The sequence below is a fragment of the Anabrus simplex genome, chromosome 3, assembly GCF_040414725.1.
Source record: "Anabrus simplex isolate iqAnaSimp1 chromosome 3, ASM4041472v1, whole genome shotgun sequence".
Lineage (NCBI taxonomy): Eukaryota > Metazoa > Arthropoda > Insecta > Orthoptera > Tettigoniidae > Anabrus > Anabrus simplex.
Genome location: NC_090267.1, coordinates 297,238,008 through 297,264,536, shown reverse-complemented (window position 1 = coordinate 297,264,536; position 26,529 = coordinate 297,238,008). Strand labels below are relative to the sequence as shown.

General features: G+C 40.1%; 1 protein-coding gene across 1 annotated transcript in view; it reads left to right on the top strand.

Annotated features, from left to right (window-relative positions):
• LOC136867248 (probable G-protein coupled receptor No18) overlaps positions 1-26,529 on the top strand; it is a 1,741,601-nt gene that overhangs the window by 1,693,935 nt on the left and 21,137 nt on the right. Inside the window, exon 10 of the mRNA XM_068227059.1 lies at positions 4,601-4,784. Coding sequence (XP_068083160.1) covers positions 4,601-4,784 — 184 coding nt within the window. The remainder of the gene's footprint in view (positions 1-4,600; positions 4,785-26,529) is intronic.

Here is a 26,529-nt window from a genome sequence, read left to right as displayed (position 1 = left end):
ATTTCCATAAACTTTACTATGCCTCGTACCATCGAACCCCGGTGCAAACAAATATAAACACATAATGTACAGTGCCCTGACCCGGTCTCGAACCCTGGTCCCATGAAAAGCAAGGCGTTAAATATTCATATACAAACTACATAAAAGGAACACAACCAACATGTCAAAGGGGTCAATATCAAACGGGCCAGTGTTAAAATTAAAGTAGAACAAACAGAACAAAAATCTCTCCCTGCGTTCAAAACATCAAGGTCGTCTTCTCCCCCTTACACACTCGACAAGCTGCAGGCAGCCATATAACCAAGTTTCAAGACTGTGACTTCAGGCACAATAGCCCTCACCATCCGAGCACTCGACAGGCGGCAGTCCACACAATTTATGAGCCCAGCTGACTGACTGCGTGCTAAGAAACTTCGCCTTTCAAAGTACCTCACATAATCTGGCTGCTAAAAGCACCCTTTTAAATACACACGGGCTATCCGCCCTCATCTCAATATCACCAGCAATATAACAAATCTTATTTCCGCCTCCCATGGGCTCAACCTTGATAATACAAAGGCACGATACAGTAAGCTATAGTCACATGGCCATAATAAGGCATCTCAAATGCATCCAATACACTCTCAAACTGTGCTGGGGCTCTCTCATATCAATTCATACAGTCAGCTACATGCATAATGCCCACATCTCTCAAACATTCGGACTCGCTCGCCCTGTCAGTAAAGCTAGGTGAATTACGGGGTAAATCCTGGTCTCAACTATACAGCCTACGTCTGCAGAGACAAATGCCTAAACGCGACACAATAAACAGTGCCTGCCTGTTTGACTAACCTACCATGACCAAGGGAGTTCGACCTGACCCATGAAGATAACACGTACGCTAATATAATACTATCGAAATGTAATATAAACACACCAACAAGGAATCTACAAACTATCATCTACCCTAATGTACGGGGTTCGAGCTTGAGGCCCAGCGCTTATTACCAAGAATTTTCCTACCATAAACTAACCTGTTGGCTGACGGCCCCCCCTATTCCTATCTAAATTTAAATGACATGCTTGAAACAGAATTTGGAAAGCTCTGACCTTATATGATTGATGACATGACGGAGCGGCCCTTCCTGTGGATCACTGAATTTACCACATCATGACAAACTGCGACGCTTGCAGCAGATACTGGTGAACAATTGGAGACATTCTATCTTGCGTGAGTCCTTTGTACAGCTCCTTAGATGGTTGGAAGATGTCCCCTTCGACGTCGCGCTGATCAGGTACGCCCAACGTTCCTGGATCGATTCCCGATGTCGTGCCGACTTCAGCTCCCGTTGTGGCTTCTTCGCAATGTTGATGTAGAAGCTCGTTCTGGCTTGATGCAGGGGTAAATGAAAACAAATTCATTTATTACAGACTGTCCAGACTCGATGCCTGTTTCCACTACTATCGTGCCTCACACGTTACATTGACCAAGTCTTGTTCTGAATTTTAAACCTGGTATACTATAGTTTCTTCTCCACTCTTAGTAACACTGTTATTCCATCCTTTCACTCGGACAACATGTAGTGGTATCAGAACTACCCTGAGCCTACAATTATTCTAGCATTACGTCAGTTACAATTTGACCTCACAGAAATATGAAGCTACTAGTTCATCCGTCTATTATAGGCAGTACCTCATCACACCATAGCATATCAACACAGGTAATATCAAGAATTTAGCTGAATATGCAAGTTGATTACTTACTTCCTCGCAGATTCAGTAGTACTAGTTGTATGTGCAGCTCGAAGATAAAATGTTGTTCTCGGTACCGACCTGCAGCATGACGACTTCGTTCAAGCAGCCTTACGGTCAGAGAATGAGGCTGATGTGCCAGGCGGCCTTGCATTTATAATCAGGTTGGCGTAGCCACGCCACTTGATCGCGTGCAGGATACGCGCGCCCGCGACTCGAAGTTTTCCCGCACAAAGCACGTCAAGTACCCTACTTAACGAATGCATTTATGATTGCAGCCCTAATGCATATCAAAATTAAGCATAAATTATGCAGGTTGCAATTCTTGTATCATATCCAATGCATCTCTTTCGTAACCAAAGATATTAATTTAATTCCTTCTTCCCTCCGAAGGTTAGTTTTGCCGGGATCCGGGAAGCGTCTCCAATCTTCATTAAGAGGCTTGGCTTGGGACATAACTCCCTTTAATGAGGTTCTGGAGATTTTCATAATGACGCTCTAGCTCTCTTCACACGAGAACGCTTCTTCTGGAATATTTTATGAAATAAACTATAAGACAATGACTCCCTGGGTGGTCTTATGTAATCCCAATATCCAATACTAAAATCTATACTATTGGTCCATGAACAGAATGGTTCAATACATTAAAAAATCTGTTTTCGATTAAAGAAATTGCCAAGAATTTTCTTTCCTAGAACGCGCTGTACGAGAGCCGTAAGTAAAGTAGTGGCAATACTGATAGAACGCAATATTTAATGAACTAACAAGTACAATTACATTACAATCCTTCAATGTAGTCACCTGTAAAGTCCATTACCTTTTGCCAAATGTCGGGAAGCCATTGATGACCGTTGACAAGGTGTTCTCTGTTGTTGACAGTGACGGAGCATCCTACTGCGCGTCAAGAAATCGGCGGTCTAGGAGGGGTTCTTTTAATTTCGGAAACAGGTCGAAGTCACAGGGACTCATTTGTGGAGAGTACGGAGGGTGTTCCAAGACCTCCCAGTGCTACCGTTGCAATAAGAGCTTGACACTGTTTGTTGTCATGCAACGCGATAGGGCGATCGTCTCTCAACAAACGTGAAAGTTTGCTCCACATAGTCAGACGCAGATGTCGCTCCAAGAATCGGCAATACAATAGTAGTAACTGTTGATGGTTTGTCCCTCAGGCACAGCATGAGTAAGAATTACACCCTCGTAGTCGTCTGCCACAACCAGTATAAGCTTCAACCGACTGGATCCCTGTCGAAATTTCTGTGGACGTGGGGAACCTGGAAGAGGCCATTCACCCGACTGACGCCTTAATTTAGATTCGTAGGCTCGTGACCACGTCTCATCAATGGTGACAGTACGCTGCAGAAATGCGTCTCCTTCGTTGCGGTACCTGTGCAGGTCGATGCCAGCCAGTGCATACCGGTGCCATTTCTGTGCGTCGGTGAGTTGATGTGGAACTCAATGGGACGTAGTTTGCCTCATGTTTAGGCATTTAGTCAGTACGTGGCACACCGTTTGATGACTGAGACCTACGGATTATTAACGGACAGCCCATCGATGGTCGACGGAAAAGAATAATAATAATGTTATTTGTTTTACGTCTCACTAACTACTTTTACGGTCTTCGGAGACGCCGAGGTGCCGCAATTTAGTCCCGCAGGAGTTCTTTTACGTGCCAGTAAATTTACCGACACGAGGCTGTCGTATTTGAGCACCTTCAAATACCACCGGACTGAGCCAGGATCGAACCTGCCAAGTTGGGGTTAGAAGGCCAGCGCCTTAACCGTCTGAGCCACTCAGCCGACGGAAAAGAGACGACTCAGGATGTCAGTCTGATCTTGAGGAATGGACAGCCGACATGTGTGGTGCAAATTCGCAGTCTCATTCCGACCCACACGAAACTCCTCCTCCAATCATGCAACCGTCCTATACGGTAATGGATTCTCACCACTGGTTTCACGTAATCCTCGATAACATTCAGATCCATTTTTGCCACGAGCAACCTCGATTTTAATCCACGAATGCTGCTCACCTTTTAAAAACATGATTTAGAGCGGAGAAATCGACTCTTTTCGCTTCAACGCCACACAAAAACAATACTCCCAACTGGATGCCCATCAGATGCTTACTACACATCGACAAAAGCGCCACCTGACCGCTCCCATATCCTATTTGCGCATGCGCGATCTCCTGCGAGTGTCTGGACTACATTGCCATTACTTGATTTACAGCCCACGTATTTTTTCTTTCAAATGGCTCCATTGTTTGTATGATATGTGATGTGATGTGATGTGATGTGAAGTGATGTGATGTATGATATATGATATGATATGATATGATATGATATGATATGATATGATATGATATGATATGATATGATATGATATGATATGATATGATATGATGTATGATGTATGATATGATATGATATGATATGATATGATATGATATGATATGATATGATATGATATGATATGATATGATATGTGATATGATATGATGTATGGTATATGATATGATATGATATGATATGATATGATATGATATGATATGATATGATATGATATGATATGATATGATATGGTATGATATGATATGATATGATATGATATGATATGATATGATATGATATGATATGATATGATATGATATGATATGATATGATATGATATGATATGATATGATATGATATGATATGATATGATATGATATGATATGATATGATATGATATGATATGATATGATATGATATGATATGATATGATATGATATGATATGATATGATATGATATGATATGATATGTGATATGATATGATGAATGAAAATTCACAGCCTGTGGATACAGTATGATTATAATGTTATATATGACCACAGAAATGACACGGAGCAGACGCAGGATGACCAGTGCGCCTACAACGACAACAAAGGCTATGTCATCTTCTCAGCGATGGGTTCCTTTTTCATCCCCCTCACGGTAATGCTGTACGTGTACGCTCGCATATCCTGTGTCATCGCCCAACGTCACAACCAGCTAACCAGTCTCGATGGAGCTCCTCAGGTATAGAACATTATTATCAACAAATCTATAAAAAAATTAGTTCTGTTTCATTTTGAAAACTGATTTATTTATTTATTTATTTATTTATTTATGTATTTAAATACAGTATGTGACTAAACAAACCGTATTGAAATTACAAACGTACTCTCAACATCACATAGTACTGAATGTCGCCAGGAACTTGCCACTGCAGTGGCAATGGAAGCAGCAAGATGGAGATCACTGAAATTCCCGTAACTTTCCCACACCCCGGATCTCACCCCCCACATGCCTGCATTGGGGGTATGCTAAATTTTCACGAATTTCGAGAAAAGAGTTAATTTTTGGTCCTTGTGGCAAGCTAAGTTCAACAGCATGTTCAACAATCCACAGGGCTGTTATGAATAATGCGTCAGTCGTAAGGGTGAACATTTTGAACACATGCAGTACCGACGCAATTAAATATGTTGCTGTCGGCGCCTTGCATGATATAATGCTGTATACCGATGTTCAGAACATGTTTGTGACTTCAGTAGTGTCCTGCTCCATGGCCTTTGTTTCAAGAGGTCCTGGGTGCCATTCCCAGCTGGGCCGGGGGATTTTAACTTTAATTGGTTAATTCCTCTGTCTAGGGAACTGGGTGTCTGGGCCGTCCTGAATATTATAAATCATCATAGCTAAGGCCTCGTCCTTAAAGACGCGCAGATCGCCTATAGCCGTCAAATCGAAATACCTGCAACATGTCTCTCCGGAGACCATACGCCGCTATTATTATTATTATTATTATTATTATTATTATTATTATTATTATTATTATTATAGATTTTACGGCCATTAGAGACCCCAATAAGCCACATTTACACATTTTTAGAAGGTTTCTTCGCTCCCCAGTATCGTTTCTGGCAGCCTGTCTCCTTTCAGCTGTCCACCCGCTGTTATGCTGTTCTTCACGAAAGCCCTTGAAGTTATTGATCTGGGGTCGGTACTTAGTTCTGTTAACAATTTATTCACGATTTAGTCCATTTTTTTCCAGATCCTTCCTGACTTCCCTGAACCACTTATCACATGTGTTAGGTCTGCTATTGGGTATGGTAAAATATTTCTTAGTCAACCGCTTGTCTTCCATTCTAAATAGGTGGCGATAGAACTTGAGTTATCGCTTCTTGATGGATTCTATCAGTCGTTCAGTTTTCTAATATAATTCCTCTCGTCCTCGCAACCTGTATTATCCAGCCACGATCTTGAAGCCCATTATCTTCCGAAGGATCTTCCTCTCAAACTTCTCAGTTTCTCTCAGATCAGTGTTTCCAGTAATTCGAAAGCATTCACTTCCGTAGAGATATTCGGGTTTAAACTCCGCGTTGTAATGTCTGAGTTTAGCATTGAAATTGCCTTTTCCTTGTACTGGTCGTGTGTTCTGCGAAACGCTGCGGTCATCCTCTCTCGCCTACTGTTGTTAGCTTCCCTTTCATTAGATCCCATCTGCACAGTCTCACCGAGATATTTGAAGCTGTTAACTCTTTCAATCTTACCATACCTTGTCTTTAGTTGTTGGGGAGTTGTAGAGACATCAGTCAAATACTTTGTTTTTCAAAGGAGTTCTTAACGCCCAGCCTTTTCAGCTTGTTGTTTCAAAAGATTTATTTGTTCTACAGCTGTATCTGTAATTCTAGAAAGGATCGCTAAATCATCAGCAAAAGCTAGACAGTTGATCTTGACAACATTCTTTGAACCTCCAATGTATACTTCGTTCGGTAAACCTTTCTTGTATTATTATTATTATTATTATTATTATTATTATTATTATTATTATTATTATTATTATTATTATTATTATTATTATTATTATTTCAGTAGGGTATGTTTGCCGCATGTTGTATTTTCATGTCTTTCCTTTCATAGTTCTTGTTCTTTTTATTTCTTGATTGTTTACATGTTCTGTGTTCCTTATGTATTTCTAAACGGCTGAACAAAGTTTCGTATATTGTATGACCTAAGCCAAGAAAAATTAATAATTTACATATCATTTAAAAATCTCATTATAGACTGAGGTTAGACAGAATGACCAGAAGAGTTACTGTACGTTTCCTCAATTTATTAATGACACGCACAGTTTTTACTCAAGTAGTTCTAACTTATTACCAACAATAAGCCTGAAACAATTTCTAAACGAGTGTATGTGTATTTCTCCTGAATCTTGTGTTGTTACACTATAATTTGCTTCCATTTTCTGATAACGATAGTGACGCACAAGACTTCAGAACAGCTTCTCCCTCTTTCTCGCGTACCACGTGAAGTGATGAGTTATTCTGCGATCGTCACTTGCATTTTCTGTGACATTTTCAGCCTAGATTGTTTTTAGCATTGCAGTTTAAATTAATTTTCTCCCCACTTTTATTTTAACTAAGTGTTGAAACAAATGCCGGCCCCGTGGTGTAGGGGTAGCGTGCCTGCCTCTTACCCGGAGGCCCCGGCTTAAATTCCCGGCCAGGTCAGGGATTTTTACCTGGACCTGAGGGCTGGTTCGAGGTCCATTCAGCCTACGTGATTAGAATTGAGGAGCTATCTGACGGTGAGATAGCGGCCCCGGTGTAGAAAGCCAAGAATAACGGCCGAGAGGATTCGTCGTGCAGACCACACGACACCTCGATATCTGCAGGCCTTCGGACTAAGCAGCGGTCGCTTGGTAGGCCAAGGCCCTTCAAGAGCTGTAGTGCCATGGGGTTGGGTTGGGTTTGGTTTGGTTTGGTTTGGTTTGGTTCGGTTCGGTTCGGTTCGGTTCGGTTCGGTTCGGTTTGGTTTGGTTTGGTTTGGTTTGGTTTGGTTTGGTTTGGTTTGGTTTGGTTTGGTTTGGTTTGGTTTGGTTTGGTTTGGTTTGGTTTGGTTTGGTTTGGTTTGGTTTGGTTTGGTTTGGTTTGGTTTGGTTTGGTTTGGTTTGGTTTGGTTTGGTTTGGTTTGGTTTGGTTTGGTTTGGTTTGGTTTGGTTTGGTTTGGTTTGGTTTGGTTTGGTTTGGTTTGGTTTGGTTTGGTTTGGTTTGGTTTGGTTTGGTTTGGTTTGGTTTGGTTTGGTTTGGTTTGGTTTGGTTTGGTTTGGTTTGGTTTGGTTTGGTTTGGTTTGGTTTGGTTTGGTTTGGTTTGGTTTGGTTTGGTTTGGTTTGGTTTGGTTTGGTTTGGTTTGGTTTGGTTTGGTTTGGTTTGGTTTGGTTTGGTTTGGTTTGGTTTGGTTTGGTTTGGTTTGGTTTGGTTTGGTTTGGTTTGGTTTGGTTTGGTTTGGTTTGGTTTGGTTTGGTTTGGTTTGGTTTGGTTTGGTTTGGTTTGGTTTGGTTTGGTTTGGTTTGGTTTGGTTTGGTTTGGTTTGGTTTGGTTTGGTTTGGTTTGGTTTGGTTTGGTTTGGTTTGGTTTGGTTTGGTTTGGTTTGGTTTGGTTTGGTTTGGTTTGGTTTGGTTTGGTTTGGTTTGGTTTGGTTTGGTTTGGTTTGGTTTGGTTTGGTTTGGTTTGGTTTGGTTTGGTTTGGTTTGGTTTGGTTTGGTTTGGTTTGGTTTGGTTTGGTTTGGTTTGGTTTGGTTTGGTTTGGTTTGGTTTGGTTTGGTTTGGTTTGGTTTGGTTTGGTTTGGTTTGGTTTGGTTTGGTTTGGTTTGGTTTGGTTTGGTTTGGTTTGGTTTGGTTTGGTTTGGTTTGGTTTGGTTTGGTTTGGTTTGGTTTGGTTTGGTTTGGTTTGGTTTGGTTTGGTTTGGTTTGGTTTGGTTTGGTTTGGTTTGGTTTGGTTTGGTTTGGTTTGGTTTGGTTTGGTTTGGTTTGGTTTGGTTTGGTTTGGTTTGGTTTGGTTTGGTTTGGTTTGGTTTGGTTTGGTTTGGTTTGGTTTGGTTTGGTTTGGTTTGGTTTGGTTTGGTTTGGTTTGGTTTGGTTTGGTTTGGTTTGGTTTGGTTTGGTTTGGTTTGGTTTGGTTTGGTTTGGTTTGGTTTGGTTTGGTTTGGTTTGGTTTGGTTTGGTTTGGTTTGGTTTGGTTTGGTTTGGTTTGGTTTGGTTTGGTTGAAACAAATTCCTTGCTCACCTGCTAAGTTAAACGGAGTGGAGGTTGCAAGACACCACACGGTACAGTTTCTCGCTCTTCTTTTTTTTTCGGCTACATGAGATGATTAGTTAACTAGGCATTGAAAAATCTGTTTTGGGCAGCTTAAGCAGGCACTAAAATGGTTAAAACAGACACTAAAATTTTGTAAAAACTTCTATTTTCTTCTTATTCTTCTCTTTACGCACTTCCCATACCCTGGTGAGGTCACACATGTGGACTTGGCTCTGTTTTATGGGCGATTGCCCTTTCTAACACCAATCCTATGCCGAAGAATGTATTCAGCGTTTTGTGTAGCGGTTGCTAATATGGTAAGTTGAATGTATATGAAAAGAGATGAGAAAAACACAAATAACCCGTTCACGAGGCCAAGGAATTGACCAGATAAACACACGGGATTTAATCCCTGTTCTAACGGAAGTCGAACCTCGGACTCTCTGAATCGAAGGCCTCGATACTAACTATTCAACCACGGAGCACAACTTTGTATTTGTTGTATTTGTACTTGTTATTGATAACGAATCAGTGAAGACAGTATGAAAGTCATGAAACAGCTTTCTCTCTAGATCTATTCCCCACTCGGCTAACTTATTGTATATTTTTCAAGGTTGTTTGGTAGAAAGTCATGCCTCATATCAGTCAGCATATTTCTAAACTGAGAGAACGTCATCACAACGTCACAGGATGTGATAGGGCTAAACTTACTCACAGAGATATAGATATCTCAAGAATAAATATAGTAAAAAATTGTGTTTTGGCACTTAAATATGCATTTGCAAGCACTAGTAAATGTCTTTTATTCTTCATAACTTGACATAAAATATATATTTAACTTTACTCTGCATGCTCAGCTGCTTCAGGAACAAAGAAACATTTTAGAAAATGTCCTCAGCTTAGTGTTGAAATGTTCAGTAGTTGATACTCCGTGTCTTCGTGTTAGATTGTCTTTTGAATCGCAGGTGAAATAGTCTTTCTCTCGGTATCTCCGCGTATTCAGTAGCTATTCGATCAAATTCTTTTCTGGATTTCTTGTCAATCTTGACACTTCGTTCTCTGTGTGCAGCGATGGCGTCACTCCCATCCGAGCACGACGGTATTCCATGTTAGAAGATTGTGGCAGTGCCAGCCAAGGCCCGTCCCGTTTTTATCGTATTTATATGCAAATTGGTTTCAAAACCGTCAACGATGCGTTAAACAGCTAGTTATAAATAAATATTGTGCCATAACACTTCATTTGAATTTTCTTCTCGCCTCGAAGCCGTTCGAACCTATTTATCCCAAGCCTAACCAAATAGGAGATTTCTAAATAAAATCATGGAGCACATTATCTATGAAAGTTAAGCTCATTGTATTCTTCGATGTAATTACAGTACTATTTTCACTCAAAAAGCAAAGCAAAGACACCTCCGTACAGGCCATGAAGGCCCTTGGAGGAGTGGAAGGTAAAGGCTTCCACCATTGTTAACCTCGACACGTGATGGCGTAGAGTGGTTAGCTCTACGCCCGGCCGCCTTTGCCCTTTGAGTGAACCTCAGGGCTATATGCACCTCCGGAAGTGGAAAACTCGTTTATTAAATTTTACAACTTCCTGACGGGGATTCGTACCCACGTCGTTCCGGGGGAACCGAGCACGCCTTTACCGCCTCGGCCAGGTAGCCCCTAATATTTGCACTCCCATACTTTAAATATCTCGCATTCTGTGCGTCATGTCACTTCTTATAAGCTCCACGCAAATGATAGTAATGATTGTGAAATTAAAATGACAAAGGCATTATCAATGTGCTCAGTTACATTATCCCCAGCTGTACGTATTATCAATGGATTCTGTTGCTCTCAAGATTTACTTTCATACACTTCCTTGACTAGTCTCGTAGCAGGGGCGTAACGTTAGAGCTTGCTGGGCCTGCAATGCAGGCGGGCCCGGGTCTTTAAGGGGCCCCGCGGACTCCTCGCAAAAAGTAATATACAGTGGAAACTCGATGTATCGAATCACCTCGGAAGCTAAATTTTATTTCGAGCTATCGAAATTTGGAGGTATATAGTTCCGTTTCTATGAGTTTCAACTTGACGCTTAACCGGAAGTCAGACATTGGTGCGAAATTGATACGAGTACAAACAGCTGATTCACGATACGTAACAGGAACGGTAATGTATATACTCGTAGCAACATGCATAACTCACGTAAGATGAACAATAACGCGTAACATATTTAGGATAATGCTACAATATGAAAATAAATCAATGCTCGAAAATATAAAATGCGAGAAAATGAAATTAAATTTCTACTCACCATCCAGAAGAGCTCGCATTGCTAATAGATTCAATTTCTCTTAAGCACGGGAAATAATCCTACCAAGGGAGGCTAAAAACTTAATGCCCACGGCTCCTGACTATTTAATCCACCACGTAAATTGGATAATACGGCTTGTTTTGTTTCACAAGATGCATGAGATCCCCCCACCCCCGCCCCAACCTTTCACCATGTTATCGTGAACTGAAATATTATGCTCCTTCAACCACTCAATCAATTCATTATTTCTAGCCGCCATTGTTAGCGCTTTGTCAAGAATGACCGAGTGAACTGACAAAGACCGCGAAAAGGACTGAGCACAATACAACACCTAGCTGACAGCACGTGGTTACAGAAAACAGCAGATCGACAACACTGGTAACCAGAGCTAGAGGAGTCTAACGCGCTCTATCGGAGCGATCGGCTGTCTAAGATTGGCTGTTTATTGATTTACTTAGCCTCCGTCAAAAAGCAGCGCTCAAATGTCAAGTCGAAACTCATAGGAATTTTGTATAGAGAATACCGTTTTTGAGCATGTATAGCACATATTTGAATCATATATATCTACGGGCTTATACTGAATACATTATTTCTAACAGTATTTAAAAACATACAAGCAAATTCTATTTTGCGGCATCACTTTAATTATAACCTTTATTTTAGAAACTGTTTAGAAGACAGGATACAGTACATACAGTAGTGAAACAAGAAAAATACCTCCGTTGACACCTTTGGAAGAAATATCCGTTTGCCTCTTCTGTTTGTTACTTTTAACCTTTCGTCCATACACGTTGAAACTTCTCGTCAATACCACGCAGCCAAGATATTCGTAAATGGAGCTTGTCATCCACGACTTCGGGGGTTGATTTCGTACATGACCAGTAATTAATTCACACCCGAGAAACAGCGAGACTTCGTCGATTTTCCGATCACTGGAAGTTTCAGTTTTTCGGTTCCCGTCATATTAGCTCCCAGCATCACTGTAACCCTTTCTTTTCTTGTGAACTGTTCCTCACAAACCACAAATGCCGTATTGCACAGTTAATGTTGCACAAAATTCGATTTATATTTTTTGCTTTAATGGAGGAAACATTTGCTTCGAGAAATCGAAAAATTCGTACAATCGATTTTCGAGTAATAGACGTGAAAAATAGGACAAACGGACGGAAAATTTAAGTTACTCCGAGATACTGAAAATTCGAATAATGGAGGTTCGAGATATGGAGGTGCGACTGTATTATCTAATATATGCACTGCACTGCACGCACGCCTGGACTGAACTGAGGGAACAGAGGAAACAAACAGCACTGGCGCCGTCTCAAGGTCAAGCAGACTTGCCAACTGCAGGGGAGCCAAACTTGGAAAGTTGATGAATCATACACCACAAACTAGAATAGTGTATGTCACTTTGTACAGATTCTAGAACACATTAAAACTAGGGAGTCCTTTTTCAAACACCCCGTACTGTATCTAGACTCTGCACGGAAATGGTCAGGACGGTTTTATAATATCAGTGGGAATAGTTCGTATTTACTATTTGTACGTAGAGGCAGCATCTAGCAGCAGCAGCAATTAAAACTGTGTTGAGTGTCGCACAGCCCACCTGTAAATAATGCTTGCCTTTGCCGTCCCTCACAACACTACGACACGCTCCTTACAAAAGATCTGCAATGAAAATTGAGACCAAAATATCACATTTTAATCAGAAAATTATACCATAATTATCTGTAGTACATGTGAGATCGTATTACACATGAATCTTCTGAACACCTACCTTTTGTCTCACATTTATTCGACAACAATGTGTAATGGCAATAAGAAGTTGTACCGACCTGTTTCGAACGAGCTTCCTCTGCGCGATGTTAATAATAGACTAGGCTTATCAGTTATGAAAAATTAAAGTCCACAGCCTGTTTCCAGTTTCAGCCGGGTCAGGAATGGAATGAATGAAGCCCCCATCTGGCGGCAAGGATAGGAATTGTGCCCACTGCCGAAACCTTAGGTTTTACGTTTTGAGAGGGCCCGAATTTTTATTTTTGCAGGCGGGCCCGTATGATATTCCTTACGTCCCTGTCCCTTAGTTACATAAAGAAATCCCTACTCATGTAATAAATGTGAAAATGGAAAATATGGTTGGATGTTCGTAGAATTATTACGTCTGAAAACTTGATGCATCTGGATTAAATATTATCTTCGTTTGTTAAGAAGGAGGCCATACTTTCCAGTGTAGACTTAGTCAAATAGGACATAAAAACTTTCCAGTCTGTCAAACACAAAAAATTTCTATAAACATTAATTGCCGTAGTAATGTCATCTATCGGAGATGAGTGGCAGCAGAAGATACAAATAGTGTGTGTTTTTACAGGTATGTTTATCTATACTAATATATAAAAATGAAATGGTGTGCGCCTGTGTGTCTGTGTGTTTCTCAATCACGCAAGAACCACTGGTCCGATTTACATCAATGTTTGCATGAACATAGCTTATTTACATGGTTAACATATAGGCTACTTTTGATTTCGATATTTTGCACTATTTAAAGATGGTGACCATTTTAGTGACGTCACGTTTCAAACGTTCAAAATTCCATTTAAAATAAAGAGATAACGCTAAGAAATAGCAAACTTTTGATGGCATATACGAGGTTAAAAATTTAATTCCCTATACGAAATGCCCTTATCACTTTTCGTTTATCTCTAACGTTCAGCGAGTAAAACCTAAATGTGTGCTATAAAACACGGCCTCCGCGCCGCACCTCGCCTATCCCCTCTACGCGTACCTGCCGGCCGTGCATAATTTATTTATGTCCCGTTGCGAAGCACGGGTAATTCAGCTATTAGTGTTATAATTTTTATTGAAATTTTGTGTGTTTGACAGACTGTAAAGATTTGTATGTCCTATCTGGATTAAATTTCAAACGCAATTACAGTATGATCTAGAATAACAGACAGGCTAATTAATATCATGCTGTCTCTTAAGGAGGCCATTGTGCGAAAGAATACGTGATGCAAATCGACGGAAAATGTATGTCTAGAGCCCTTAAAAGCGAATACGCTGCCGGTATGGTTGGTATTATTCAAACATTGGAGCCCACCCTGAGTATTTAGAACTCAATTTCCTACAAAAGAGTTTGTATATATTTTCTGCCAAAGTTGAACAATTTTCATGACACAAAGTGAAGTTTCCTGGCAAATGTTTATGGTTACTACGAATAAAATACATCTGAATATTTTATAGCAACTTTAATTCGATATTCTGAACTTACTCGTTTTTTTCTGATAAAACTAACAGTTTTCCCATTATTGTGGGTCCTTCAGGTAAAGCAAACGCTAAAACACACAGAAACAAATTTTCCTGGAAAACTGTATAAGGTATCGTTTGTATAATTGCCTTAGTAAAGCCATCTATCGGAGATGAGTGGAAGCAGAAGAGCAGCTCAAATGACGACGACGACGACGACGACGACGACAACAACAACAGCCCATCAATATAATGTTATTGTTGATAAGTAATATAGAATTAAGACTTTGTAGGCCATCACATTTTATTTTCTTCCGGCTCAGCGATATTACAGCATTCGAGGCTTTGAATTCTAAACACCTCTTTTATGAGTCTGTTTACCCCTCGAGTGATCGTACTTTTCTGTTTTTCTCCTCATTTCGATGGTCTTTTTCATGACCTTCCTGATCAATGAAGGATAATGATCACGCGGTTTTTCAGCTTATAAAAAGCAATTGCAACAGCCACCACCATCGCCGGCTAGTTCGTTATTATGAGGAATGAGCAATATTTTCACATCAACCTTGCGCTTGGTGGACTTGGCAATGGGACATTAATTCATGAATATCTCCATTGTCATAGCTCGTACGGTAAATTGTATCAGTTATAAAAGAGTGAAAATAGATTTTCGATCATTGTTAATAGACTGGTTAGACAGAACTAATATTTCCTCAGTTCCATATTTTCGATCTTTGTTTTTCTTTTTTGTATAGATGATGAAGAAAGTGTTTCCTGTTTCATTTCCTAAATTGTTTTAACTTTTTTATTTTTTTAACACGTCTTGTGAGCGTACAGAATTGCCCTCTGTTAAAGCAGGGTTTAAAAGAGGATTTCAAAGTAATATTCGACAAGGTATTTCAACAGTCCTCTCCATTACATCCAACATTTTGGAGGTTGAAAATCAATATTGTTAGGATATAAACCGATCAGTTTACTTATGTAAAGGCAACTCCATGATATCTCATTAACTTATTCATTTTAGTTGCTACGCTGTTATCATATACTGCCTCTGAGTCATTACTTTCAATATTATCATCACATACCTTTACATTTCGTGCCACAATCCGTTGGAGAATATGGCGTCCTTGGGGATCATAGCCTATTCTCCTCTATTCTCAGCTTTCTGCCTCAATCTTCTTACTCCCATATTCTTCAATTCTTGTTCCGCTTCCTTTAACCTTTTCATCCTCTCTTCTCTTTCCTCTTCTATCTCGACATAGATTTGTCTTACGGCTGAGTATCATCTGAAAATCTGTGTCACAATCTGCGATAAAAAAAATGTGATACGCGATGTTACCTAGCCACCGTGTAGGCTGTGATGTCAAGTATTAATGGATAGCCATGACTGAGAGACATATTATCAAAGAAGCAGGCTGTGATGATCGGAGGAGGATCACCTTGACATGCCTCCTGCGATCAAACATAAAAGAGTGAGAATAGCTTTTCTATCGTTATTATGAATCATTTTTAGACAGAACTAATACTGTATTTCCCGTTGCCTACGCTATAATACAAGGCCTTGAAATGCACTCGAGGAAACGGGTTGCTTCCTAGTTCACCATGCAGCCGCTAGGATCGCATTCTTGCCCCCTTGTATTCGCATGGCCGTATATGTCAATAAGTAAATTATATCCTAAATAAAAAGAACTGAATGTTTTTGCGAGTATTGACTACTTTATTTATAGAGCGGTGTTGCATTGGCTTGGATATGTCACTGAAGTTTCAAAACTTTCCTTTTGAGGGGCTTCTTATCAAGTTTCAAAACTTTCTCTCGTCTACTTGAGTGGCTCAAAGCAATGTTGTCTAACAGAGGTCTCAGAAATTGTCATAGTAGAAAAAGAGGTGGTTTGTCGCCTTTACACTTTACACACTTAATTTCACTGTTGAACATGTCTTTCGAAAAATCAACGTGCACCTTTTAGTAACTCTTTTCGGGGCAAGTACTGCGTAGCGGAGGTGACAAATTCCGTCGTTCACTGCAGAAGTACCACAGACGATGATTTTCGGTATCTGAGGGCCCCTAGGTCTTGAAAACGAATAAGACACAATGTTGGACTTTGAGTAGCTCGAGAAGAGATATGTTCTAAACAGCCTTTACAGTCTGTTTTTTCTTTTACTACACGAACCATATGTCATTTTATTCCGCTTGGCGTCTTAGGTAGCTGAAGAAGAGCTCAATGTCATAGCTCTATAGGCTCCTCGTCAATGCATAATGCAAATGTATATTTATGAGTTGTTTTACGCAGGCCATAATGGATTGGGTAGTCGAGATCTATGCCTGTTACATTTCTCTCATGAATCTTTTTTACTTTCTCTGAATGCATTTGAAGTTTCTTAATATATGACAGGAAATCATTTATTAACCAACTGAGGAGTTCATCTTCAGTACTAAAAGGTGGTTTTTTGGCTAGTGGCTTTACGTCGCACCGACACAGATAGGTATTATGGCGACGATGGGATAGGAAAAGCCTAGGAGTTGGAAGGAAGCGGCCGTGGCCTTCATTAAAGTACAGCCCCAGCATTTTCCTGGTGTCAAAATGGGAAATCACGGAAAAACATCTTCAGGGCTGCCGACAGTGGGATTCGAACCCACTATCTCCCGGATGCAAGCTAACAGCCGCGCGCCCCTGACCGTACGACCAACTCGCCCGATTAAAAGATGCTCGTTTGTTCTCGTTCCTGGAATATGTACCATGTGAGGTGTTGCAGACGTCATGCGCATCGAACAATTTCATAAAATTCTCCATAAAGCAAATGGCTTATTTTAAATTGCATTTAATGCTCTCGGGACAAACCACCTCCATACTTTTCAAACCAGAGACTGTTTCGGGGGGAAATACATTTTTTTTAGCTCTTGCTACATTAATTTTCGCCAAATTATTTTCCTCGTTGGTTTCCTAATTTAAGATTTCTGAGTTTGAAGATGCCTCTCAAATGATCGCTGGTCACAGTAGCATTGTTTACAAAAAAGTCCACTGACAAATTTTGGGATCGCCCGATTCTTTTGACGTAACTCGGATCAAAACTAATGAATAGAGGCCTACTTCGATCAGTTTGGATTCGTATCTCATGCGCAATACTTATTCTGTATAATGTTTTGAACATTGAACACTCACTGGAAACTTATGAAATGAAATACCACTACCTTTAATTTCTCGTGAATAAACCATGACTGGAATAGTGAATGCTTAACATCAGACGAATACATAATACATTCACAACCAACTCAGTTAATGAACACTTTTAAAGGCGCGAATCAGGTAGACAGGGGGGCAAGAAAGCGATCCTGGCGGCCCGGCATTGAACTTCAGTGTAACCACTTCCATAGCGTTTTACGGGCTCTATTTCCAGGCCTTGTATTATAACGTAGGCAAGGGTATTTCCTAAGTTGCATCATTTCTCCTCTTCTGCCTTTCTTCCTTTCCTTCCTTCCTTCTTTCTTTCTTTCTTTGCACTGGCTGATGTTGAAAATGTCTCCGGTTTCATTTCCGAAATTTTGTTTGAACTCATTGTGAGCGTACAGAATTATCCTCTATTAAAACAGGGTTTAAAAGAGTTTGATTTACGATGAGTACGCAGGAGGAGCTGTTTCCTAGCATCTATCTTGGCCCCGTCAATTCACAGCATTGAAAAGCTTTGTAAAATGATGTAAATTAATCGCCATCAAGTTGAGTTTCATTTATTCAAGAACATATTTATGAAATATATGAAATTTGACACCATTTTTTTCAATGTGCCCTAACCAGTTGAACTGTTCTTACTTTATATCATGAGGTCTGCATTAATATAGTATATGTTTTTATTTCTTCTGACCGCCATTCCTAACTTTTTTCTGAACTTCTCCAAATATATTTCTGAACCCTTTCCTTTCCCATCTATTTAACAAGTCCTCATTTTTTCTCATCAGGCAGTAATGTTCTTCTCCGTTCATTACCACAGTCTCTATCATTATTCTGTAAACTATCATCTTTATCCGCTTTTATTAACGGAATCAAACTTGAGTTAAAAGATAATTATAATGCTTACGAACATTTAATAAGTATAACAACAAATATTGTGGGGAAAAGAAACTCTAACCAGCATCTCTTAAACCACACTGGAGAGCAACATCAGACGTTGTGCTCCTGTAACTTTTACAAGGATTTAGCAATTCCACAGTTTACATAACGCCGACGTTTGTTGCATAGTCTGATAGTCTTCATCCCTCTATCCCAAGTAGTTCGATTCTGGATGAAATCTAAGGCATTATAAGTTACCTAAATTCGACTTCCCCTTGTCGTTGACTTCTAATATGTTCAATAACTCCTACGGAGCCTAATTCCGATACTCGACACCTCATAAGATCTGTAACAATCAAATGTACATTAAATTTTGTAAATATTGTTTTTTTATTTTTCATACAGTTTTGGGCACTCAGAGCTTCGGTTAACACTCTTCAGTCTTCCTGGATTTCTTTATTCGCAGAGAATGTGGTTCTTCGGCCTTCAGACCCCTTTGCATCAGTTCTTCGTTCCGCAAGAACTTTTACCTTGCCTACCCAGGTACTGAACTTACTTCTCCTTCGCTACAGTTACCCATGGAGTGGTACATTTCCAAGTCATGAAAAAATCAATAATGGTGCATGTTGTTATTATTATTATTATTATTATTATTATTATTATTATTTAGAAACAGCGTGTTTTTCCTTTATAAACGTCGGTGATTCGTGAACATTTGAAGAATTCTGACAATTCGTCGACAAGTAAAACTGTTCGCAATTAGAATGGTGTAAACAAGTTTTGTTTTTCAGCTCCGTTCCCTTGCACATCTCTCCCGCACTATTTTCTCTCGTTTCTGCACCATTTGTTTATAGGCCACCTGCACATGTTTCAGTCAACTCAACTCAAGTGATACACAAACTCTAATTCATTTTTTGTCAGGAAAGTTTCGTGTGCATTAAAAGAGTGGGAGAACGCCCTAAATAAACAAGTTATGTCTTCTGCTATTTATTGCGAAAGTTTACCTTTGATGAGTGCTTTTCGTTTTCAGAGGAGTTAACCTTTGTTAAGTACTCTTGGATTTGACGCAGTATAAACAATAAACATAACCTGTAAGTAACATTTGAGGTCAGTTAGCACCACACTAGGAGTTAACAAGATTTATTATTATTATTATTATTATTATTATTATTATTATTATTATTATTATTATTATTATTATTATTATTAATCGATACGGCCACCTGTGGGCCACGTTTACACAATCTTCCTTCTGTCACGCAGACTGATACCCTTCTCTTTACACTCTCGCCAAAGATTCTTGAGTCTTTGACTTCTTCTTGCTCGTTCTTCCACCGAGATGTTCCGTGGCTTCGCATGTTGCTCTTCAGACGCATCCCTCAATCTCGCAACCTTCTTCCTAAATGATGTCCTTTCTTTTATATCCTCCTCCTTGATACCTATTTCTGCCAAGTCATTGTGCACGTGTGTAAGCCATCCCGGTTGTTTTTTCCACCTTTCCTGCAGAAGAAGTATCCTGTTGGCCAATCTCTCAGGGTTCATTCTTTTGATATGTCCATGAAACGTCAGTCTCCTTTTTCTCACCACAGTCGTGATTCTTTCTACTGTCTTGTAGAGCTCCAAATTCGATCTTAACCGGAATGTGTTTGGGTCACTCGTCGACTTTCTAGGGCCTAAGATTTTTCGCAAGAATCTTCTTTCTCTTTTTTCAAGGACTGGGTCAGCCATCCTCGTCAAGGTTTCTGCTCCATAAAGGCAGCGATTTAACTTAGCTGATGCCGTTGCCTTTATTTCTCTCCCTAAATCCCTTCATCTTCTCGCTGTGACTTTTCTTGGGATATTCTGCCAAGGTTTTGTTGGTGGTAGTACTTGGATGGTTTTAAAAGTGGCGATTGTCAACTAATATTCTAAAATTAGATATGCCTAATACAATGTCATCTGTGATGCTATTACCTGAAGTTCTTTTCCAACTTCGAGCACCATTTTCTTTTCTACTTTTTCTTACTTTCATTGATAGGGCAAAGTTCAGAATTATTTTGATTAATCTCTGATTACTCATTCTGAGAATAGGTCCGAAATGTGCCTGAGATTGTCTCTGAGTGTTGGTGTAGGGCATGAGATTTCCTTATCACCTGTACATCTACTGGTCCAAAAATGTTCTTTAAGATTTTTGTTTTTCTACATAATTAATCAATGGTCTGCCACCAATGATCAGTGTTTCAGATGCATATAGTGCTTTAGGCTTAATTACAGAGTTGTAATTACTTAATTTTGAATTTAGGGATGTGGGTTGTTTATTATATCTGTTCCGAGTGAGTTTATACGCTATTTGTAGTTTGCTTCACGATTCATTCCTGGAGGTTGGATGGCTTCTCCCTTGGGGTATTTTGCCATACTGGGCTTTCATTGGTTGTCCATCTACGTACCGAAGAGGTCCTTCCATGTAAGTTTAAACTTAGTGGGTGCTCTGATATGAGATCTGGAATCCTGTTCTGAATGCAATTTTATGGATTTGTTCAATGGGTGCAATCGCTTCCTATGTGTTATTACACAGCACTGCTAAACATTCAGCAAAGGCCAAACACTGTAAATTAATTTTTTCACGTAGTCTGCCAAGGGTTATTCCTTTAACTTCCTTTTCTCAAGTCCAAATAACTTTTTCCAAAAGAATATTAAACAATAAAGGAAACAACCCATCTCCTTGTTGGACGCCTGTTTTAACATCAAATGGTTCAAACAATTTCCCTAAGAATTTAACCTTTGAAGTGGTGCCAGTTAGTGTTTGCATGAATAATTCTCTTGTTTTTCTCTCTACTTTGAATTATTCCAGTACACGGAAAAGTGTTGGTCTGTCTATCGAGTCATATGCCGTTTTGATGTCCACAAAACTAATCATCGTTTGTCAGCTTTTACGAATTTGTAGGATGGTCTTAAGGTTAGGAATCTGTTCTGCGCACGACCTGTCTTACGTGAACCCTGCCTGGTATTCTCCAAACCCATGATCAGTCGAACTTCAAGTCTCTTCAGTAGGAGTTTTGAAAGAATTTTATAGGTGACTGTTATTAGGGAAACACTTGTAGTTATGTATGTCAGTTTTATCCCCTTTCTTATGTAATTACTGCACACCTTCAGTCATCAGGAATTGTTTCATTGATCCAGATATCTACAAGAATTTTATAGATTTTTCTGAGCGAGATCTCTACCACCTAGTTTCTACATTTCGATAATTTTACCATCTTTCCCTGTATATCTTTTAAACTCGTGTATTATTTGTTTAACTTCACCTATTGCTTGAGGTTCTAAATCTGAATTTGGTTCTGATGTTTGAAAAGTGAGTTGGTCAGAAGGTGGTTCGCAATTTAGAAGGTCTTTGAAATGATGTGCCAAAAGTTCGCATTTTTCTTCATTACTTGTTTCTAAAGTCCCATCCGGTCGTTTAAAATAGAAATTGAGTGCCCCAAAACTCATCAGTTCTTCCTTAAGGTTCTGTTAAAGTTCCTATTATTGTTTTTATGTCAGTCTGATCTGACCATGGTGACGTGTTTGGAATCGTATAACCTTTGATATCTCCTTCTAGGTTTTAAAGGAGGCATGTCATTTTTCAGTGTGTTTCTGCGAATTTCAGTCTTGCTATACTTTCACGCTGAGTTCTAACGCCTTATCACAGGCTTATGTTTCCACGCTGGCACGTTAGTTCACTTGGCTACTTTTACAAGTTCATATTTAAATTCTGACCAATTAGTAGTATTTCTCTCTGAGATATTGGCCAATAAAGAACTTGAATTTTGCTCCAGAATTTTTGGGTATATTCGTTGGTTTCACCGTGATCTACATTTGGGTCTGTCAGGTTGAAATTTCACTTTGATTAGATATAGGTTGTGATCAGAGTAGATATCCTTCTTGATTTCTACATTCAGGATCTCCTTTTGGTTTATCTTTGTAATAGCCACATGGTCCATCTGAAATTACTCTAAATCAATGTTCGGGAACCTTTAACGTTGTTTTCATCTGCGGGCATTCTTGATCAAAGGTTTTCCAGAAGTTCTTTAATATTTCTACATTTTTATCCGGTTCTCTTGTTCCCTCGCTCATTCTGACCGCTATGATCCGTTGTAGACTACCTGGCCAGACTGTGACTGACATGGTCTCATGTTCGTTTATCTTTAACAGGGACCGGGCTGAGAAGCTCAGACAGTAGAGAGCTGGCCTTCTGATCCCAACTTAACAGGTTCAATCTTGGCTCAGTCCGGTGGTATTTGAGAGTGCTACAGAACGTAAAATCAATACCATTATTATTCCTTAACAGGGGCGGTATCCTTCAACATGCCCTTTGTCTCTGCACACCTTATTGGCATAAATATAAGACGTAAAACTATTTCTCCTCCCTGGTGATGAATTGTCACACCACGGCCGGCGCAATTTTTTTTTTTTTTTTCACGAGGTGGACGAGTCCTGGGCCTCCCTCTCCCTCGAGGGGTATTCATCGTACTCGAAATATATATTGAAATACAATTATTGTACGGAATTAGTATTTAAAATACCGTTAGATACTTACTAACGGCCACAAAACAGAAACAGAATGCCACTCACACCGAACTTGCTTGCGACAAGATCTAACTCAGAAGTGAGAGGTTTGGCAACTCCAAGCAAGACGAGCTGGCCAGAAGATTTTATCTCCATGGCAACCGCAGTCGCCCCTCCCTCGTTTACATGGCAACCATATCCCCACTCCCTTTATTCCGCCCCGGCAGGCAGTAAACGGGCCTCCCTCTAAGAAATATCAGAATTCAACTTTAGATATTAGAGGTATAGACTGTAGCGCCTTTTCCCCGACTTAACATACCGATTTTCATTAAAATCTGTTCACCCATGTTCTAGTGGGCCGGCGTTGATATGGACTAAGTAACAAAAATTGAAATTCATTAATATCTCTGTTATCGTAGCAGGTACGTTAAAGAAAAGTATAAGATATAAATAATCGGAAATGTGTTTCTATATAATTTTAGTTATGTAGTATTTGTCAATGTATGTATGTCCAACCCCTTGTTTGGTTCCTCTGCGGGGTCGGGTATGAAGTGAGATGAATCTTCGTAGCGAGTTTTACGACTGGATGCCCTTCCTGACGTCAGTCTCATCAGAGGAGTTAATGGGATGAGATGAAATGAATGACGTGAAATATGATAGCAGAAAGGCAGAGGCTGAAACCCCGTGCCGGCACATAGCCTACTCCTGTCGAATAGTACCCCAAGGGGTCTGCTTACGGCTTTACGTCTCCATCCGACAGAAGAATCACCATCACCAGTGTCATATGCCTTCAGTCCATATGAGCACTGCGGAAAGGTTTGGAACTTAACACAGGCTTTTGGCACTCAATCTACTGATTAGAAATTGTATACTTCCATCTCTCTTACCCTATCAGCCAACATTCTGATGGTGACATTTTTTGACCAACGGGACTCGAACCAGCTAACCACGGTGACAGACAGAACTATCATGGCCACCAGGCAGGCTTATGTAGTATTTATCGATGGGACCACTAATAACATACGTTTTTGAGAATTAAATTTTAAGCCTTCCCCTAAAACTATCATTTCATGCAGCGTGAATAAAATTATTTATAGCTCATATTTTTGTGCCTTATTCTCCGAATTTACATACCGTATTTCATTAAATTCTCTTCAGCCGTGGTCGTATATAGCGTACATACAGCAAGGTAGAGAAATCAGGGAGTTAAAAAGTGCATTTCCTTTAGCTGCGGACACGACCGATACAGAAATACCATTATTTTTTTTTAATTATGAACAATGTACAGACAAAAGTCTCATTCTATATATTATATAGATTTTGAGAGAAGTACTGACCCGCAGCACATATATCAAGAGCGAGAACCTTGCAGTTCAGACTGGAGGCCGATTCTCTGCACGCTATCCTATTACAGTACAATGATTGTGTCAAAAAAAATCATGATAGGTTTCGACCTGACTTACCTGATACTTTCCTGGTTAGATTTGGGTCTGAGTTTTCGTGACTGGTGACGGTGGATCCCTGCATAGAGTTACCACGTCAGTACGCTCGCAACCTTGGTGGAGTGCAGTCGCTTTCGTGCTCGCTACGTGTGACTCATCCATAGCCTGGTATTCCCGTCGTACAGCTTTCAGTGTTCGTGTAGGATATTTATCGCTCTTGAACTGCAGCTAACATTATCAACTGGACTATGAATGATCCGCCCGATACGGGGCAGATCATTAATTCTGCCCTACAGACTTGTTATGCAGATCCAGCTACAACACCTTTACGAATAAATACTCTTGATTTCCAATCAAGTCTTCAAGATCAACAGCAACCAGCCCTCCCAGTGGAGCAACATCACACTTTACGTACTCGACATCATGAAGAGAGCAACGTCAGCACGGGCACCTTATCAACAGAACGAGGATGAAGTACAGGTACACATAGTCATAATAGTTCTAATATGAAGTGCAATTTAGACCCTAAAACTAAGCGTTTTCGTGCCGATCCCAACTTACATACGGAACAGTTAATAGACATGGATACTGAGAATGAAAATGCCTCTTCCGACACAACTAATGACACAAATGCATCAAACCACCTTTCTGTTAATACACCATTAGTTGCCCCATCATCTTCTACTAGGGGTACACCGTCGTCATCCCGTCTCAGTCAAAATAATAGGTACAATAATACTGATAACGGACCGTTCCTTGTTGTTGTTGAAGGGACCAAGGATAATATAGGGAACTTACATCCGATGTCAATAGGACGATTGATCTTTAGTGGAAATATAATTCCCCGTCAACAAGTTCTGGACATTAAACCTTCTGGTAAGAATAGACTTCGTATCGAGGCCTTATCCGGAATAGCAGCAAACAAGCTAGTTGAATCAAACTTTTTGAAGGAAAAACACCTTGATGTCTATATTCCCAGCAGTGTTGTGCACAGGCTCGGGATTATCAGAAATGTAGACACGACATTTAGTGAAGATGAAATTCTAAAGGAAATTCAGAGTGCTATTCCCATTTCCCAAGTGAAACGATTTACAAAGAAGCTTCCCAATGGAGACACGCGACCTATTCCAGTCTGCCTCATAACATTTCGTGCCCAACACCTACCTCAACATATTTATATCCTAGGAACACGGTGCGAAGTTCAACCTTACATCTTTCCAGTGATGCAATGTCACCGATGTTTAAGATATAACCATTCATTATCTCAATGCAGAGGACAGCAACGCTGCAGTAGGTGTGCGGGACCCCATGACGTAAGAACTTGTACTGACACTGCACCACCATCATGCATGTATTGCCACGGTCCACACTTAGCCACGGATAGGGAGTGTCCCGAGTATAAGAAATGGTCCGAAATTAAATACCTTATGGCTCAGAATAATGTATCTCAAGAAGTAGCAATCAAAATGTACCATAACAGAAATTATTCTACTGCTGTACTGGCCCCGTCTTTCAATTGGCAAAGCAGGGAATAATTCCCTCCTCTCTCACAATCAGCGGTTCCGTCTCCAGCGGACTTTCAGCCACAGCTACCACGCACGGATATCCCGCCGGCTAACATGCAGCCTCGGCATCCAGAACAGGTTTCTCAGCAAGTAAACAACTTGACCAACACGTCGTTAACCTCACAGCACCATCAACAACAAATAATGCCTCCTCAAAGACAACAAACGCCGATGAGAGTGCATCCTCGCATACCACAGCAATTGCAACGGCCCCAGAGACTTCCTCCCCCATCTACACCGCAACCAAATTATCCATCGATACAACAACGTCAGTATATTCCCCCACATTTGCCTGTAACACCAATTTCCCACAACCCCTATCCCCCCCAACCACATAACATCATGACAACCACCTCCAAAAATTATGAGCATTTGATCGGAAAGATATTTAACCTTATCATGCTCCTCCTTACTCAAGCTCAATCTACAACGCCCGATGCCTTTAATCCGGCTATAATACATAACATGATCGCAAGTATATTTACTTCAGGTAATGAATAAAATACTCCAATGGAACGCACGTTCCGTACTTGCGAATAAAGAGACCTTACGAAGAGTTTTATACACTGAAGATATTGATTTCGCCACCTTGAGTGAAA